Source organism: Labrus bergylta, chromosome 9 (assembly GCF_963930695.1).
Source record: "Labrus bergylta chromosome 9, fLabBer1.1, whole genome shotgun sequence".
NCBI lineage: Eukaryota > Metazoa > Chordata > Actinopteri > Labriformes > Labridae > Labrus > Labrus bergylta.
The window spans coordinates 8,989,213-9,008,813 of record NC_089203.1 but is presented as its reverse complement, the minus strand read 5'-3'; the positions used below and the strand labels follow the sequence as shown (position 1 = coordinate 9,008,813).

Here is a 19,601-nt window from a genome sequence, read left to right as displayed (position 1 = left end):
CCAAAGGTTCCGAGTATTTTTTACAATTCAATGTCTATTTTATAATACAGGTGCATATGAAATATATGCACTGTCTTACTTGCAATTAATCAACTAGCAATATGTACGGACCAAACAAATTGCCAATTAATGTATTTTTGCAATTTTACTTCTGCAGGAGTTTGCATGAAAGTACTTTAAATTCTGATTCTAAATCCCTGAGGGAAATTCTGGTTGCTTCTCACATACAGAGGCCCAAAATACACACATGCACAAACAGCTGTGGACATTAGTGGAGAGGTGTCAGAGTGGGGCTGCTACACACTGCTGTGCTGCTATGCAGGGAGTGCGCCAGAGCTGTTGGGTGCAAAGGCAACGAGGCTGATATTGAGCATGTCTTGTACTTTGCTTTGAAATACTGTCAGTCTCATGTGAATGATTAACAGTTTATCAGGAGTGTTTTGTTAAGTTATTTGCAGCATTCACACATTTAACCACTAGAGGAAGCTAGAGAATCATTAGGCGTAGGCCAAGTTGTGATGGCCTTTTAATGAATCAGCAGTTTCACTGTTCCAGGAACTAAAATGCTCAATACATTTAACCCTTTGTGAACATATTCAGCCACTTCCGTAACTGTTTAAAAAGTAAAGGTTTTGTTTGTCCATGGCTACTGTTTGTGAATACAATCTGGTGAGTTAAGCTGTCACTCTTTTTTCTACATGTATAATGATGTCATGAGCAGTTCATATTCCTTCATGTTTGGTGAGACTGCTTTTGTTTTGGGTTGATCCGCTCTCCTCCAACAGTATCAGAGTTCTTGATAAGTTTATCAGACCTCTCCCTACTGTTGGCTGCAGCGTGCACGAGTGTGTGTCAGAAAGAGATGGCCCTGACTCCATGCAGATGGTCCAGGATTGTGGTCTGACCTGATGTGACTGTTCAAAGTTAACTCCTGGCACAATTTTTATGTTTTTAGTTCCCTGAAATCAAATACCAGTGCTATTCCAACATCCTACTTTCTGTTCCTATATTGTTCAAGAGGCAATACAATACTTTATTTACATTAAATACTATTTAATGGAAATAGAAAGGGGCCGCAACAGGGTGGACGTTTGCAGAAAATTTAACTTAAAAAACAAAACAAAAAAACAGTATCGTTTCCGCGTCTGAAAATGGATGCACAGTCTGCATCTTAGAGTTGACACAGGAACAATGGCCTAAAAAAGTGTGAGGGGCCCTTCAATTTATTGCTGCAGCTTTTTGTGCAAGCTGAAGTTTGTACTGATGCAGGTGGCATAGAGACAGTTTATATCTGTGATGTAGGCTAATTGACATTTGTTCGTGCGTTATAAACAGAAACAACAGTTTAACATTAAATTGACTATGTTTCGTTTTTGAATCCCATACCCCAAGAATTTCAGTTTCACGCTTGAAATGCGTTGCAGCGCATCACTTTTCTCGTAACTGCAGGTGGGCTGCTGTTCAGTTACTGGGTTAAGTTTCTGGTTTCGTTTCCAGCACCAAACGCACAGAAAGTGGGGTGTAGGGGGAGGGATGGAGGGAGGGAGGGGAGGGGGGGGGGGGCTGTGGAGGAAGTGAAAATGAAATCGACCTCATAGATCGTCTATATTCGAGAGAGACGCTTAACAGTTTTTTCACGTCACCGATTGTAGTTTGTAAGTAATTCAATCAACCTGTCATTTCCTTCTGTTTCATTTCAAAATGTAATCAGTTGTTAACAGGTAACATATCAACCATGTTTGTTCCTTAGTTTTAGCTTATTTTTTTATAGTCATTGGAATAAAGATTCCATAATATGACAGAAAAGAAATAAAAAGAATCAGATTCTGACTCTGGAAAAGGAAACCTCTCTTCGTGTTTCCTAAGGTTTAGGGATTTAGGGATAAGTGATTTTATTGAATTGGCCAAAAACTAATTGATCATTGTTGCACAACCAGTCTTGTACTAAAATTGCAAGGGGGGGTTCAATTTAATTAGGTCTGAATAAGGCTGAATCTATACAGCCTAATGTAAAACATAAATAGGCAACTAGCTTTTGGTTTAACGAAGCCTGCTTTTAGGTTGATAACTAACAACTGTGTGGGATCTACAGATGGAAAATTAACGATAGCGAGCTTAAATTTTACGTGGACAGTTCTGGTTACTACATCTTTCTCTCGTTGACTCTGACTCGTTGATCTTTGACTCTGTTTCTGCTTTTTAAATCCAGCCTTAAGACACATACCGACTTGGCCTTTTTAGCTGACAGATATTCTTATGAGAGCTCCGTTGTGCATACTTTAACTCTCCTGTCTTATTGTTTTTACCTTAATTTGTCTTTGACTCTTTCAGCCATGGTTCTGTTTGTCTGATTTTTTTTTCTGTTTCTGTGTGTGCAATTGAACCACTGATCAGTATCTACAACAGAAGAACCAAACTATAAGGACAACACATAGCCTCAGACAGCACACACTCACTCTGCCATCTCTACAACCGTCTCCCCTCAGGCCACAGATACAGACCTCTCACTTTCCGGACTAATCGGGCCATGTCAAGCTTTGGTCCCACATCTATCAGGCTCATGAACAAATGATCTATTTCTTATTTATTTTAAGACCACTCATTTAACCACTTCTAACAATTATTAATGACCTATTTATCATGCTTTTAATAGAGCCACTTGTATGTGTCTGTTTCTGCTGTTGTTTTTGTGTCTAGCTGTATGCACACTGATGCTCTTTTCCTAACGGATAAAGTAATTTGAATTTGAATTGAATTGTCTATTGCTTCTGTAAACCACTGTGTGCTCCTCTCTTAAAAAGTGCTCTACCAGTAAAGTGTTATTATTAAATGTGCCATGCTGTTACCTTTTAATTCAACTTTTGTTGTGAAATGTATTTCTTTATTTAGTGGTACTCAGAAATAATCAGAGTGAGTCCTCTTAATGTAGTTTTTAGTGGTACTCAGAAATAATCAGAGTGAGTCCTCTTCGTGTAGTGTTTTTTTTGTCTTCTGGGAGCGCGCACGCGGCCAAATGACTTCCGCGACGCGGCTCGAGCTCGATCCAAAGCGGGAGCACGAGAGCAGGAGGGGGATTTCCAGCTCGAGCCCCCACTTCCCCGAGCTTGTTTTGCTTTCGGTCTGGACACAGAAACAGAAATAAAGGACGGCCTCACTTTCCATTTATTCGGGTTTTAAAACCTCAAATACATTAATTTGTGCGTGACTGTGGCAGCAGGACTGTGAAGCTTCAGGACAGCCACACTGAGCAGGTAACATTTTGATTTCCGCATTTAAACGCTGTTGACTTGACGCCACACAGACTTCCTACAGGACGACATGACGGATCCCGAGCTCGCCCTGTAAGTGAAAGTAGTACTGTAGTTTTTACTCCGCGTTTGTTGACAAGCTTTGGTATTTATTTTCACTTTTGACTCGGTTGTGTTTTTGCTCGGCAGACAAACACACCGCTGTTCACTACTTCACATGAACCCCTCTGCTAAATCAAACTTTTAGACCAAACAAATCTCTCTGCAACATAATGACAACATATGGCTGAATCTAATCTCTTGATAAGATAGTACAACTCACTGTGGACCTTTTTATTTACTGAAGCTCTAAACACTCTGCAAATGCAGCCTAACTCTCGTGTTATGAGGAGAAAGAGACTTGACTGGTGAACAATTGTTAATGTTGCATTCAATTCCCCCTCCATGTGTTAGTAAATCAAAGTTCCGTAAGGTGAGTGATTGAACTGTGTCCTGTTTTTCAACTTAGTGACGTGTTTAGTAAACCTTTAAGACATTTAATAAGGAGTATGCAGAGTAGGACACATGGTCTTGGTTACACATTCACAATGATATAAGACTTGGTGAGTTGTAAATGACAGAATGTGAAAAAACACATGGGTTGCAAACATTGTTGTTGTTATTGAAATTATTCTTACATTCATTTTATTGTATTCATCATCTTGCTTATATTACGGTTAACAGTCTGACTAATGGTGCATTTTATCTGTCCTGATTTATCCAAACGAACATAACAAAAGTCCCTCATTGTGCAATCCCTAACAACTCACTTTGCCTCCTTGTGTTCTAACTAGTAGGGCCTGACTGATGTGGTATTTTTGGGGCAGATACAGATATCTATACTGGGGAAAAATGAAAAATGTGATGCCGATATATCTGTCTTGGATCTATGAAATCTGTAGAGCTAGATAGATAAACATTTACACAATTATTGCGTTGATCCCTCCAATGCAGGTATCAAACACTTGTGAAGAAGATATAAGATGATCACTCAACTGGAAAGTGCATGTACGTGCGTCACCTCTCGACACTCTGCAGAGTGATAGTGCTTGTTGTAATCCATAGTGTACACTCTGCTGGAGACAGATAACTGCTAGTGTACTACAATGAAACTCAAATCAAAAGCTTTTTGACTGGTGAATACATTTAGTAACATTGGCGCATGTCAGCGATAGAATAGCCGATACTGATAGTCACTGGATATGCTAATAATCAGCCGATTTTATCAGCATGCCGATAAATCAGTCGGACTCTAAGAACTAGTCGTGTAAGTCTGAAACTTTATTGACTAGATTGCTTTTTTAACACATATTCATTTATTCAGATTTCTTTTAGAGCACTGTGACGCTGAAATGGAAAACAACACATCCCTGTTCGGCCAAGAGAAAACAACAATTGAAATGAAGTCATAAAATACAAATAAATACAAATGTTTGACAGAGTTTAAACAACAGGATGTTTAAATAGAAAACACTTACAAATTGTGTGGTCTCACGGTCACATGAGGAGTTGACTTTTCAATATAAAATCACATTTACAGCTGGTTAAACAAACGGGTGACTTGATGAAAGGCTTTTGAACAATCTGATATTTGACCCACAAATGGAAAATCTCCTCCCTTTCTTTTAGCGCGTCATAGTATCTGTGATCCAGTCTTTAAATGCTGGATGGGAACATTAATCTTCATGCTACAAGTTGAGTTTAAATTGTCTCTTTGGTAGAATGCTTTTTATTTATTTTCACCCTTAAACTCATTACTTTTCTATGATGCAACAATGCAAACTACAACATGCTAACTTAGTTCAGAGCATATTTTTAATTGTACTGCAGTCCAGCTGTGTGCCGTGTTTCACTGAGCTGTGAACCAGATGCTGCTGGAAGTTTCAACTCTGTGCCTCATGAGGGAGAATATTTAGTATTAGCTGTGATGTGCTGAGCCATGTCACCCTGTTTGACCTGTTAGGGAGCTCGTTCTCGCCCCGGGTGGCAGCGTGTTTTTGGCTGCCTGTCGCGTTTGTGGGGAGTGTCAGGCCACCAGACTTTGATCATTTCAGACCCGGCTCTTAAATCAAATAGCTTGGAGTGGGTAAACATTGCTCTCGCTTTGTTTTTATTTATTTCATTTTTTTGTTGAGCTTTTTGATTCTTATCAACAGGACAGTGGATAGAGTAGGACACCAGGGAGAGAGAGAGAGAGAGAGGGTGGGGAATGACTTGCAGGAAAGGAGCCACAGGCCGGTCTTGAACCCGGGCCACCTGCTTGGAGGATTGCAGACCATATATTTTCCCATTCCTTTCCTTAGTGCGCCCTCTTGTCGTGACCTTTTGATATGTTTAATGAGACACAGAAGCTCCATAATGGGCTGTGCAGAGGCGCACACGACGGCTGATACAGACATAATTTGTCAGTTGTATTTTTACGAGCCCTTTTCTTTACAACATAAATTAAACTGTAAACTTGTTGGAGACTTTTATCTTTACGACCCAGGACAAAATGGACTCTGCTGTCTGCTCGGTTTTTTCTCATAAGAAGGACTGTGTGGGAGATCACCTTTCTCTCACACAGGCAGTCAGACAAGACCACATATCGTTATGTTTTCACATGTGGTTATTTGTATTATACGACTTCAATATAATGCTTCTAAAATGGGCCTACTACAAGGACCTCCAGGGGCACATTTGGAGAACTGCATGTTATTCTGAATGATATGAGCCATGCATATTTCCTTAATAATTCCTGAAGTTCATAAAAAATACAAATGTATGTTTAAAAAAACAGGTTTTATTTTTTCATATTTTTACTATAATCATTGACTCAGTTCTTCTTCTTTTTTAAGGTTTATTTTTATGCCTTTATTTTAGAGATAGGACTGTGGATAGAGTCAGAAATTGGGGAGAGAGATAGAGTGGGTAATGACAGGAGGGAAAGGAATCACAGGCCGAATTTGAACCCAGGCCACCGGCTTGGAGGACCACAGCCTCCTTGGGGTGCGCGCACTAGCCACTACGCTACTGGAGCCCTGTAAAAACAAAACAAACATGATCACATAAAGTTTTTTTTTCTTTTCTTGTTTCCCTTTTCTGAGGCAAGTTTTGATTCTGAATCACTGATGTGATTGTATTTCAGTTTGAATAGTTTCAGCTACACGGCTGAAAATGCAAAAAGAGAAAGAAAAATGAAACACAAATTCAAAATTGAGTCTTTAAGGGGGGCACTCACACTAGGCCCAGTTGTCCCATACCATGCTGAAGCACGATTCTCCCCCCTCCCCATTCCCCCGCTGGCCTGCACTCACACTGATCCAGGACTAACGTTACCTCTGTACATAATGTCACAATACAACACATGAATGGCATTACGTAATTATGAAGCGTTCTTAGTTTACACGACAGACGCACTAAAAAGAAAAGCAAAACAAAATGGGATGCATGATCAAGGCCGCGTCTGCACATCAGTGAACAACACAGAGAATATGACAGCTACTTCACTAACTTTGTGGCTTATTTTGAGTCTTTTTAGTCAGAAACAGCCACAGCACCCCAGGATTACTATATAATGAGGGCGGGATCAATTCTTCTTCATGTTCAAGTCGTGTGTCTGTGCTTGTGCTCGTGCATGAGCAACTGTACCGTGCCGAAGCAGACCTCTTCCATCTGTGCCAGGGCCAAGGAAGTGTACTGTGCTTGAGCTCACGCTAGTCAAACGAACTGGACTTTGAGGGTGCCTAGACGGTACAGATTGCCTAGTGCACCCTAAAACACCCTAAGAATTTACAGTGTATGTATGGTTCTTCTCTTTAATGTCGACTTTTTAGCTGTACCACTAACACTTAGCAGTGGTCACACCTCAAACACAGAATATGTTGCTATCTCTAATATGTTTGTGTCAATGCGTGTATGCTCACAGGACAAGATGCCAGTGGAAAGAATGAGGATGCGACCTTGGCTGGAGGAACAGATTGAATCCTGTCAAATACCAGGGCTGAAATGGGTTAACAAAGTAAGTGTTAGGTGGTGCCTACACACGCACACACTCAGATACTTTTTTAATAGTTCAAGAGCTGACAAAATGTGACTATCTTTATATCTCTAGGAAAAGAGAATCTTTCAGATTCCTTGGATGCACGCTGCACGTCACGGCTGGGACCTGCAGAAAGACGCCCCACTCTTCATGAAATGGGCCATACATACTGGTAATTCAAAGAAACCTCAGTTATTCTCCATTTCAATGTGTTTAATGTTCCTGCCTACAACACACAACCCCAATTTTATTCAAAATGTTAATGATTTTGATTTGCCTTTTATTTTAAGGAGGAAATAATCACATTGAAGGAGGGCCCTTTTCATTAAGACATTGATTTAGCAGTGCTTTAAAAACAAACCAACAGCTGCATCAAAAAGTAGAACTTCTTCTCTCCAGCAGGTCGCCGTGTGTGTAGGAGAATAGCTCATGCCAACTCATGTGTAAACAAAGCATTTCCACTCACTGTTTGTCTTCTTGGTATAGAAGTCATTACCATTGCAATTAAATGACCTTTACCAATGTTGGTTTCGTGTGTCTCATACAGTTAACACAAATGCTTTCCCAACATAGCAGGTTTTTGTGATATTTGTCTAATCTCTATCAGAATAGTGTGCAAATGTTAGCAGAATAATGTGCAATGAAAATCATATCTGGAAAGGGATTACTTGTGACACAGGCTATCTGAAGTCCCTCTTATGTGATTTTCTGGTGTTGTTATCGTGTAGGTAAATTCCAGCAAGGCATAGATCGCCCTGATCCAAAGACATGGAAGGCTAATTTCCGCTGTGCCATGAACAGCCTGCCAGACATCGAGGAGGTGAAGGACAAAAGCATCAAAAAGGGAACCAATGCCTTCAGAGTCTACAAGATGCTCTCCTCGTCAGAAAGAAGCATGAAGAAAGGTGAGTGCTGCTGATCTTTGGCTAGGTGACAGTATGGACTGATCCATTTATAATTCCATATTTACCCTTCAAAGACTCTCAAGTCAAAGTGTGGCCATTCCTGAAAGATGTGTGTTTCTGTCCATGCAGGAAAGAAGAAGGCAGACAAGGAGGGGAAAGTCAAGGGAAATAAAGAGGTATAAAAAACATTTAAAAGCCTTTTCACACATTCAGGAGAGGGTTTGGCTCGTTAGGACACTTCACATCAAACTCTATGAAAGTGTGTTATTACATGTAGATTGTTGAAAATGCAATCAACACCACATTCCTCTCACCATAAATGGCGGTACTGCTGCATGATGCATGATAATAACGTCATTAAAGAAGGACCTGTTTATGATTTGAGGCCATGCAGTAAACTGTCCTCCCTGCTAGTTTGGTAGCATACGACACATCTCATGATTCATTTCACAGAAGAGTACTCCTGGAAGTCTATCTCAGTACTGACCGGGCAATTTGCCAAATTATCCAACATGAGCAACACAGTCTGGCTTGTTTGCCGCCGCATGAAAGAGACATTTGCCAGATGGCAGGCGCAGTTACCAAGCCAGCCTCAACTATTTGATTTAGTCTCTCAGAGCTATGCTACTACGTCAACTTGTTGGAGTTGTTTCCACTATCAACAAAAAAGAATACAAAATAAACCGACTTAAATAAGCTTATGGAGATAGTTTGTCAGTTTGAGTGAACAATTCATGTCCACATGTTAATACACCTGCTCAAATACAATATTTACTAGCACACAACCATAAACTCACTGTGTAACTTTAAAGTAGTAAAATGTAACTCTGTAACAGGGGGTCATTGATCCACATTCTCATTTCTCATTCCATATCATCATATCAAAGAAAGACAATATTTGTCTTTCTTAGGAATAACAATTTATTCCATGATAGGTCATCGTTTTCCCCCCTCATTAAGTCTGCATTAATGTGACCTTATAACAATATTACACATGTCCAATAGCAGCAGGCAAACACACTGACGGCCCAGTGTGTGTCCAGGCCGGACCACAGACAAACAAACAACGTCTTTTAATTTACCATTTGAAGAATTACTGAACGCTTCTGAACACAATAATCCACCAAAAATGAGTCCTCACGCTTTAAATCCAGTGAAAGATTAAATCCAAACACTTTACATCCATAACGATCAACAAAACTGTTCACTGATTCACTGATTCACTGACCTTTTGATGACACTAGCAGGTCTGACTAGTGTCACTCAATAGTGACGTCACAGTTGCACGCGTTCCAACCTGGATGTTCAGACTGAGGTTGCACTGCAAAAGATCTGTTCTATATATTTTAGATTTGAAAAGATCAGATTCCATGTGACTGTTTACATTGACAAAAATCAGATGGGAGTCACATAGGAGCAATACAAATCTGATTCAGGTTACATACCTGCAGCGTTATTGCAGCCTAAGGTAGATGTTTATGCTCTGTATGCTCTATTGTTGTTTATCACAGTGTGAAACACACACAGATCTTCCCCTTTCCTTTTTTAAAGAACACATAACCTCTTTACATCTAATATTGATAATAAAATGATTGTCTTTCTCTTTCCACTCCCTGACCGTCTCACCATCAGGCAGCATCTCCATCTCCAGACAGGACTCACTGTGATGCGGGAGCTATTGACTACTCCAAACAGGAGACGATAAAGCAGGAAGTCTTTGAGCCAACAATAACAGATTGTGCCTCAGGTATTCTGTAGTTTTCTGTTTAGATATTCTAAAACTTTTTCTAGTCAAATCTGGCTGCAGGTCTGTGTTTGAAAATAATTGTATTACCCTGTTATTGTGAAAAAGTTGACCCCGATTAATATATTGTAAGGTTTCTGGCCGTCAAATAATTAATGCATTCATGAAAACGGTGGTATATTGTTCCGTAAATAAACCTTGTCCAGTGCTCTTTTGATTAAAGTAATCCTATATAAAAGTTAAAGAGTGACCAGCGGAGTGGTCAGAGAGCTCACAAGCTAGGGGTCTGCAGGCTTAGAGCTCAACTACCGTACTGTAGCTAGTCAGAGTGCAAACTCTACAAAGTGAAAACAGACAGAACTAAAATAGCGACACAGCTGCACATAAACTGCATGTGGTAGACTTCGCAGGAAGTGCTCTCTGAGAGTCCTTCAAAAACAGGGTGCGTCTTGTATACCGGTGCGTCTTGTATACCGGATTTTACGGTAATCGTAATCAGTATAAACACTTTTAAGGTTAAAATATCAGTATGTTCCCTACTCCCGTCTTAGGTGTATGCAGGGAATCAGGAGGGGCAGTCACCAAGCTGTCCATTTGTTGTTTTTTTTATTTTTTATTTTTATAAGGCCTTATTTATTTAGTGTTCATTGTTTAAAACTTTTGTGCAGAAAGCTCAGAGAAAAAATGATTCGGTGATAACAACTGTTATTGTGTTGAGATAAGTGTCTCCCTGATTCTCATCAGCAGAGCTTTGTCGGCTGATTGAAGAGTTTTTGAGGTGCTGAAAAAAGGAACAAATAGTTTTTTTTATGTAGCTGACAAAATTCTGAGCAGGGTACCAGGAAGTGTTTGGATGCCACGGTTAAAGCAGATGTACTTTTATTAACTTTCAATAACATTGCTTTGTTTATTAAATAGGGTTATGAAGGGTGGAGTAATGAGAATTAATAGTGACTTTTTATCCTACAGACTTGATTGGAAATGTATCTAGATTCATCAATACATAATTGAATGCCATCATGACTTCTCCTGTCCGTCCATTCACAGCCATTCACAGTTCAGTAGACGACCACGTGATCACTAGCGAGCAGCTGCCGTTCGTCTGCCAGACCATTGAAGTGACCACTGAGAACGAAGAGCAGACTGTTAGCTCCTCCCACTCGTATCCACTTCAAATCTCTCCTGTGTCATCATGCTGCGGTGAGACCACACACACACACACACACACACACACACACACACACACACACACACACACACACACACACACACACACACACACACACACACACACACACACACACACACACACACACACACACACACAACTTTTATGACAAGGAGCCTAAATAGGTTAGTTACGTGGGACTGCGCTTCTAAAAGCAGCGGCTGTCAGAGTTGAAACCACATCTTTGACCACAGTTACAAAAGGCAAACTTTCACCTAAAGTGGTTAACACAAAAGTCAAGGATCAACTCTGCAGGGCATAGTTAGGGCGGCTTGTGACAGCTTAATATGGCTGTCAAATCATTTCTTATCTTTATCAAATTAAAGTGTCTGCATCTCCTCTATCAATATCCCCAGAGTTTGTTTCCTTGAAAACATTTTCCATTCCTCTGACCATTACATTTTTAAAGTTGTCCATTCAGGCGTCTCTGCACCTTTAGTGTGAGAGCAACTTGGAAGTGTGTAAAAAGTCCAGTTAGCAACGTTAACACCATCAGTAGTTTGGTTACGTCTGTCATTGCACTAATCTCATGTAAACTCAAGTCACAGCGTTGCTCAATGACACCAAATTTTGCCAATCTCTGTTTTTCTCGTCTACACATACACACCTTCAACGGAGTTCTGAAAATCTGGAAGGAGTTTTCAAAAAAGGTTTTCAGTGACCTATAATTCAGTTTGTGTACAAAAGATCAAAACACACAGAAAAGGCTTGGTGTAAAAAATACCTGCCTACATGTTGACTCGGCCTGAGTTTCAAGTTGCTCGTACGACTTTAATCAATTTGAATTTGAATTAAAGTTCACGGCTAGGAGTGTGAACCACAAATCGATGACTGTAAATACTCGACCTATTTACGCCTCCGCATCCAGAAGAAGCTGTGACGGGATTCTTTATGTCTTATATTTTAGGTCCATCCAAATTATTGTGAAGACAAAATCTCAGGGACGACTGTAAGAGATACATTAAAATATGACAAAAACATCCACTTCATGGACGAACCAATGTGCATTAGTGAAGCTGGTACCTCAGAAACACAAAGAGGAAAATATGTTGTTACAGTAAAATGTTCCACTTGGCATCAAACTTGAACTGATAAAGGTTCGGTCAAAGTCACTTTGTTCTTTCGTAACTTGTTTTATAAAATAATTATGAATAAATTATTCACGAACAACTCCAAATTTAAAAAAAGTGCCCAGTAGAATAAAAAGTGGATGCTTCTCTTTAACAAGTGGTCAGGTCATCTTCACTGAGACATCCTTACGTCCTGCTAAGCCCCTTTTCTGCATATTACTGCCTCACCAGTATTCAGGATCGCCTGGAGGTGATTCCTTTTTAACTTCACAAACCTGCACTTGGTGTTCAAAGGTCTCTCTCTGTTAGAGAGCGGGAGAGAGATAAGGAGAGGTGTGAGTTTGATGGGACCTCTCCTGCTAACATAGGCCTACGTACCACGTCGATTTAATTTTAGCAAATGTGTTTTTCAGTATGATTACATTGTCAGAATCAGAAATACTTACCAGGGGGAAATTCGGTTGTTTCCGTTGCTCTAAGACACTTTACAGAAGTAGGAAATACAGAAATAATTTAAGAATGTCAAAATAAAATAGAATAGAGATAATAAAATAACCAATAAGTACCAGGTGGGACTGGAATGATGTGTACAAGCGCAGTGACTTAAAGATCGAACATAAAACAATATTTACAGTTACTAATATGTATACTGTATAAAAAGGTTACCACATCCTGACAGTTACATTTTCACTGAACGCCTTCTATTGGAATGAATGGATGCATACTTTGACTTGACTGGTTGGCAGAGCTGTTCTTCTAGTCATCTAGTCAAATCAGCCCCTCTGTGTGTATCCGTCTGCTCTATAACAGGTCATTCAGGCAGAGTTGGCTCTACCAGTTTACTGTACTAATCATACCATCTTTGTTTTTCTGTTGGCGAGGCGAGGAGTCAGCGTTCAAGTTGAATCCTTCATCAGCCAGTTTTCCCCTCCTTCTCAATATATGCATTAAATAATGTGCAGGTGTTTGATTTGTGTTACTTTGAGCATATGTTTTATCTCTTCAGACATTTAGAACTCTTCCTCTTTCTCCTGATCTCCCCAGAATTCTTCCTCTATGATTAAATGATGACAAAGCAAAACTTCCACTTCCTGAATAATACTTCTAAATGCTGGTTTATGTATATATATGTAAAATTGCTTTGTGTCTGTGTATTTCTGCAGGCAGCGACACGGACAGCGACACAGAAGACACCAAAGAGGTGAGCTGTAAACTGCAGAGGAGAGAGTGATGAATGAATGATTAACCGCTCTGATCTTCAGATGAACAGGTTTTGACCTGACTGCTGAAACAGGGTGTGTGTGTGTGTGTGTGTGTGTGTGTGTGTGTGTGTGTGTGTGTGTGTGTGTGTGTGTGTGTGTGTGTGTGTGTGTGTGTGTGTGTGTGTGTGTGTGTGTGTGTGTGTGTGTGTGTGTGTGTGTGTGTGTGTGTGTGTGTGTGTGTGTGTGTGTGTGTGTGTGTGTGTGTGTGTGTGTGTGTGTGTGTGTGTGTGTGTGTGTGTGTGTGTGTGTGTGTGTGTGTGTGTGTGTGTGTGTGTGTGTGTGTGTGTGTTCTGTGTGCATGTGTTCCTTCCTGTAATGTTGCGAGACACTGAGAAAAGGGAGGGCCTTGTGTCAGGAACTGAGGCTGTCAAACATTAACAATTTGATCTGATCTTGGCCTTTGTGTTCAATGTGGGTACAATGTTCTACACACACACACACCACACACACCACACACACATACACTATCTCCTTTCAGTAGTAAAAGTAAAGTTTGTTTATCTGTTTTTTTCTGCTCTTACTCAAATCTATTCCTTATTATTGTGGTTAAGAATAAAAAAAAAAACAATCATTCATCTGCTGTTACATACAATGGGCGGCCTTAACATGAATGAACAATGAATGTAACGATACCAACAATAATATCATGGTAACAAGTCCACACTATGATATTTATGCGATATTACAAGTATAAGACTTGGAAAAAAGTGCCATTTGTTAAACAACGATTTGACATAGAAAGTGGTTCAAATGACCTCAAAGTCCCTTTTTATAAAACAAAGCAATATTTAAGAGTTTTTGTCTGTTGAAGGTCTAGCACACAAACGTTGCCAATAAATGTTTGTTACCCACAGTGATGCAGGAGTTTACCTCAAAGTTTTTGATGGACACATTGCTCTCCTTATGAAATGGATGTGCGAAAGTATTTTCTGTTTTTAATATAAAACAAACCAGAGGCACCAACTAAACCCTGTAAACAAAACAAGTCATAGTCATACAGAATAACTTCTAATATCTTTACTCCCTGACCATCCAGCTAGTGTGATATGTCCATTGTGAAGGTCAGGGAGTGTGTCCGTAAAATCTGGAATATAAGCCGCACTGGTATATAAGATGCAGTCTTGTTTTGTGGGGTGTCCCAGAGTGAAAAAGGTTTAAAATGTACATTTCTGTTTAGCAAAGTCCACAACGGGCAATTTCTGTGCAGCTGTGTCGCTCTTTTAGTAACATCTGTTTTCCATTTGTTTGCACTGTATGTTGGTCACAGCCAACTCTTTAGATGAAAAATAAGAATTAAAAGTGTGTATCATACACAAGATTTTACTGTAATCGTTTAATCTCAATTGTCTTGTTTTCATGATCGTGGGAAGCCAAATTCCAAATTGAAATTGAATCTCAATGAAATGCCCAGCACTACTATTTACAGTATTCTGCAAGTCTGATACTGCATCATAACCCCTCCTCATGGAGCCAAATCCCAGTTTTTATATAACCCTAATACTTCCAGCATTAAAATGACAGTTAACACAGATCAACAACGTACATACATCAGGATTAGTCCACCATCTCTTTCTAGCTGTGACTGTGTTTCTGCTTGTGCAGCAATCTGACTTTTGTTTTATTCTTTTTTTTCCCCCCTCCAAAGGGTGTCAGTGCTGTCTGGCGACGGGACTACAGCACATCAGTTCTCAGGGTTCCTTCATATCCCCTCCCCAGCATGGCAACCTTTGTCAGTGGAAGCAAGCCAAACTTCAGGGTCACCAGCACTCGAGACCCATCCCCACTTATCAGCTACCACACAGACGGCTGGATGCCAGCCTACAGCCAAAACTCTGAGACAAGCAGCCACACCCATGAGATGCGTGCAAGTGTCATCATGAAAACCTCTGACATCACATCCTCCTGACCTCTGACTTCAGACCACATGTATCATCACTGTTTCCAGGGCATAGGGATGAAAGAAATTGTTTGAGTTCTCCATCAGGGCTGTGAGGAGCCCAAAGAGGCCGAGCTTCAAAACCTTTGATATGATCATAGAGTCTGATGGGCCAGAATCCTCCCACCTTCCCTTTTTAATTGGAGACGCTCGCTCTTTGTTGACTTAATTGGTGAGCATTTAAGTCCTTATTTATTGTTTCAGCATCTTTATGGATGTAAGGGTAAGTGTGATGTAAATCTAGCATGAATAAATAGATTATATATGCGCCCCCTGTACTACATGTGGTAGATCGTTGGTGCTAACACTTGAGCTCATGAATGAAGTTTCCTATTTTTATCTAGAGAAAGAAAACCATCATTTTACAACTTCTAAATGATTCCCCCTCCTCATAGTGAGGTTAAACCAAAACTGCTCTCACTGCATATACAATGTAACAATACCAAAAGCACCACCTCACCTGTAATTATGATATGAAATCATAATTGAATAGTCTGTGAATGTCACACATTGCTGGAGTCAGCATGAGCTGTGTTGTCAGGGTTGGTGGCAGATTTGTTTGCTTGTCCACTGATTTGGACCTTGTAGCCTTTTTCCTCATCATCACCTGAAGAGTCACAATCAAACGTTTAGCTGACACGTACGAAACGAGTTCACGCTATTCATTTTTTAAAAGTGAAGCAGTCACTAACTGTCAATCACATAGATATTTATCTCCTCACATCATAAATCTTCTTCATAGAGTTTCCAGATTTTAAACGCGTAGTTTGAAGTTTATTCTTCATGAAGTGTTACGCATAACAACACGCCAACCGAAATCATGTGAGCTCAAGTGTTAGCTGCGTTAGGCTCATGAATTGAACAAAGGTCATTTACCCTGAGAAGCCATCCTTTCTCATATCAGAGCATTAAGTGTAAACTTGAATGAGAGGTTTGAGAGGACGTTGATCGAGAAATCAAAGGCTGGGTATTAAGACAGAGCTAGACAATCATTCGGGAGCCCTGGTTGACCCTGCAGTGGAAAGCAGTTGTGTGTGTTTGTTCTGTATCTGTCTGTTTGTCTGGAGACCTCAGGATAAAGCACCCGCCTACACAGACAGACAAACAGACAGTGAGATAGACTGACTCACTGACTGCCAGACTGTGAACAATGTTTTCATGTCTTCTCCTCTCTTCTGCCTACTGGTGTTAATAATGTACATAAGTCATATGTCAGTATGCCTGCAAGCCGCTTCAGCACCTTACGGACCACACACACGTGTGTGTCAATAAGTGTGTGTGTGTCAATAAGTGTGTGTGTGTGTATGTGTGTGTGAGAGAGAGAGAGAGAGGCAGAGAAAAAGCCTTATTGAAGATATGTGCCTTTGATGAAGTGCAGTTGGATCAAACTGTCTATGCTTTACTCTGCTAGTGATGTGCCGCTAGCTTTCTGTAGCAGCGGACAGTGTTGATGTGGGGAGCATGGAGGGCCATCATTGGTTTAATCTGCACATTCAAAGAGAGTGTCTTTCTATGACAATAAGAAAAGGGAACTGTTGGCTTCAGATACATCCCAGAGGAAGGTGTCATCAGCAGCAGACGCGTCACTTTGTTGTTTTTAGATCACACTTGTTTTTAAAGTTTAGCTCTACAGTTCCCATCCCCACTTGACTTCAGTGAGCGGATGAAGCAGCGCAAGTCTGCCGTCTGTTTCGTCTCCATTCTTCCCAGCTGTAAGGACAGTAGCCTTGCGTGCTTGTATTTCAGAAGAAATACCCTTGATAAAGTGTCATTTTAACAACATGCTTTGTAAGTGACCAAATATCAGAGTCTTGTTATAGAGGCCAAAGTCGCAAAAACTGCAACATAGGACATTTCACCTAGCTGCCATTGGGGAGCATTACAACGAGTTAGTGAATCATTAACATCAATAAAATGTGAGAGAACACACATTCATATCATCATCTTTATGATGTAGCAATGATCTGTGTCGCTGTTTACGTCCTGGTTGGTTAGATTATGAATGATTTTGACATTTGGCTCCAGGTTTGAATCATGAATTATCATACTGACATCAAACTTGATTTAAACACCTAATATTGTTATGGCACGAAAAACACGAGAAAACATGCTGAGTTGAAGAAGAACATGATTTTCTTGTTTAATTTACTCTTCATTATGGGCATGTGTGAGTGTTGAGTTGTTACTTAGAGTAATGCTTTATCTTCTCTTATGAACAGCTTTTGTTTCAGACATAACTAACTGTGCTAAGGATCTCTGTGAGCCCCCCGACCTGAAACAAACTGCGCTTATGGTTTTAAGTTTAGATGTAGAATGAAATTTGCCCTTAAAGTACCCAAATATGAAATCATTTCTAGGTATATTTTTGGGCTTTTGGGGCCTTTATTCAAAGACAGGACAGTGGATAGGGTCTGAAATCGGGGAGAGAGAGAAAGATAGTGGGGGAATGACATTTGGGAAAGGAGCCACAGGTTGGATTCTAACCTGGCCGCCTGCTTGGAGTATCACAGCATTGAACATGGGGTGCATATTAACCACAAGGCTACCGGCGCTCCAGAATATGAAATCCCTCTGAGATTCCCTGCTTGCACCATTATGAACTTTGTTGAAAGCATCAGAAAACTCAGCAGTTAGCAGGCTAAAGCACAGCTCTCACTCCTAGCCTGCATGTAGCAGAGCTCCAGTGGGAACAGCTCTAAAGGTTCCTATAGGAAAAATAAAAAAAGGAACCCTCTCTGATTGTGAACCAAAGCACTAGAGATATTTACACTGGATGCACATTACTATCATGGTGAATATAAGATTTCCACCGAATCAAAGGGGGTTTGTGCGGATGTGTTTTTAATGTGCCTTTTTTCTTTGTTAGAAACTTGCATTGCAAACCGAAAGACTTCTTCTTCTTCTTCTTCTTCTTCTTCTTGAGTTGTTACCCTTCATGAAAGTTCTCAATAGGCCACAATATTTACAGCAATGTCCGCAAAAACATAAATCCTGCCGTTTTTTAACCATGTGTTTGTCCTTGTGAGTCTTTTTATCCTCATTAATGTCACCGCGATCAAAACATCTCTGAGAACCATTTTGAAAGAATAAAACATTTACATAAATCTGGTTGCAATGAACAAATGAGATGAAGATTTTTAAATGTTTCTGTGGCTTATTAATTCTATGAGTGTTGCTCTACATTTAAAGCAGTGTGATCCATATTAGGCCTTTGCAACAGTCGGCGTACAGGTTGAAAAGGCACACCTTTTTTTTTCCCCACACCTTTTTCACACCTTAAAAGCAGAATCAATCATGACCTTCAGTCATTAACATCAGTTTTATTCAGGTCAAAAACCCAGCCATGTTATTTTCTTTTAACAAGAACCAACTGAAGTGCTCTTATCCGTTGACACATTTTGTGCTGCATTATGTGTTTTAAAGGGACGTCACTGCAGCCAGAAGTCCAGTTTTAATGGTATGAAGGTGTGACAGTGTTGTCCAGCGTTGACTTTATTTGTCAGAGCCTCTCGTGCTCGTTCATTTGTCTCTTATCTTAACGCTCTGCTTGTACCATGAAAGACGTTTTTACCATGCAACTAAAAGCAAAACGAGAACTGCTCAGCTACATGCAATGTGTCACCACTGTTTCCCGTCTGTACGTTATGAAGAGTCCATGTCAATCAACATGTTATTCTAAATAAATAAAGAGTGTTTTTTTTTTTTTGTATTTCTTCTAATGTGTTTCACTTGTTTTTATGACACATACTGTAGAGGGGGAAATGTGCAGCGCTGACACCACTCATAAAGGTCAGAGTTCAGTTTTATGACTGGGAGAAGACAAAGACTTGTTGCTGTTCCTTACCGGAGAGAAACGGGTACAGAGCTCAGGGTAGATAAGAAACGAGATATGGTGATGCGATGTGCAGACCTGTGAGTACATGTAATACCTTTTGATATGGAGATTATGTACTGAAGGGAAAACACTGTTTAAGTGCCTTTTCCTTTCTGTTAGAGCAGTTTCACGGTGTGCACTCAATCCGAGCAACAACAGCCCCAACTGCTGTTTCAGTTTCAGTTGATGTTCTCAGTTCTTATTCTTCTTCCTGTTTTTGTCTCAAAGGCCCCCGATGGCAGTCCAGTTGCCTTGACAACTATGAACCACATGC

General features: G+C 40.2%; 1 protein-coding gene across 3 annotated transcripts; it reads left to right on the top strand.

Moving 5' to 3' along the window:
* Positions 1–497: 497 nt before the first annotated feature.
* On the top strand, positions 498–19,162 carry irf2b (interferon regulatory factor 2b). 3 transcript variants are annotated; one of them, XM_020634370.3, is made up of 9 exons: positions 498–669; positions 7,195–7,287; positions 7,381–7,480; positions 8,037–8,213; positions 8,343–8,389; positions 9,846–9,960; positions 11,005–11,157; positions 13,419–13,456; positions 15,163–19,162. In XM_020634370.3, the coding sequence occupies exons 1-9, from the start codon at positions 643–645 to the stop codon at positions 15,421–15,423; spliced, it is 1,011 nt and encodes a 336-aa protein (XP_020490026.1). In that variant the 5' UTR covers positions 498–642; the 3' UTR covers positions 15,424–19,162. The 3 variants fall into 3 exon arrangements, with proteins under 3 accessions (XP_020490026.1, XP_020490027.1, XP_020490028.1); XM_020634371.3 differs by lacking the exon at positions 498–669 and adding an exon at positions 3,036–3,251; XM_020634372.3 differs by lacking the exon at positions 498–669 and adding an exon at positions 3,307–3,341.
* The last annotated feature ends 439 nt before the right edge of the window (positions 19,163–19,601 follow it).

What these genes read in the sequence shown, in the direction of transcription:
- irf2b (XM_020634370.3), top strand. Translation starts at nt 643, where the DNA reads ATGGCTACTGTTTGTGAATACAATCTG. An exon ending in AAGTCAAGGGAAATAAAGAG is followed by an intron (nt 8,390 to 9,845) that starts GTATAAAAAACA and finishes TCTCACCATCAG; the next exon opens with GCAGCATCTCCATCTCCAGA. An exon ending in ACACAGAAGACACCAAAGAG is followed by an intron (nt 13,457 to 15,162) that starts GTGAGCTGTAAA and finishes CCCCCTCCAAAG; the next exon opens with GGTGTCAGTGCTGTCTGGCG.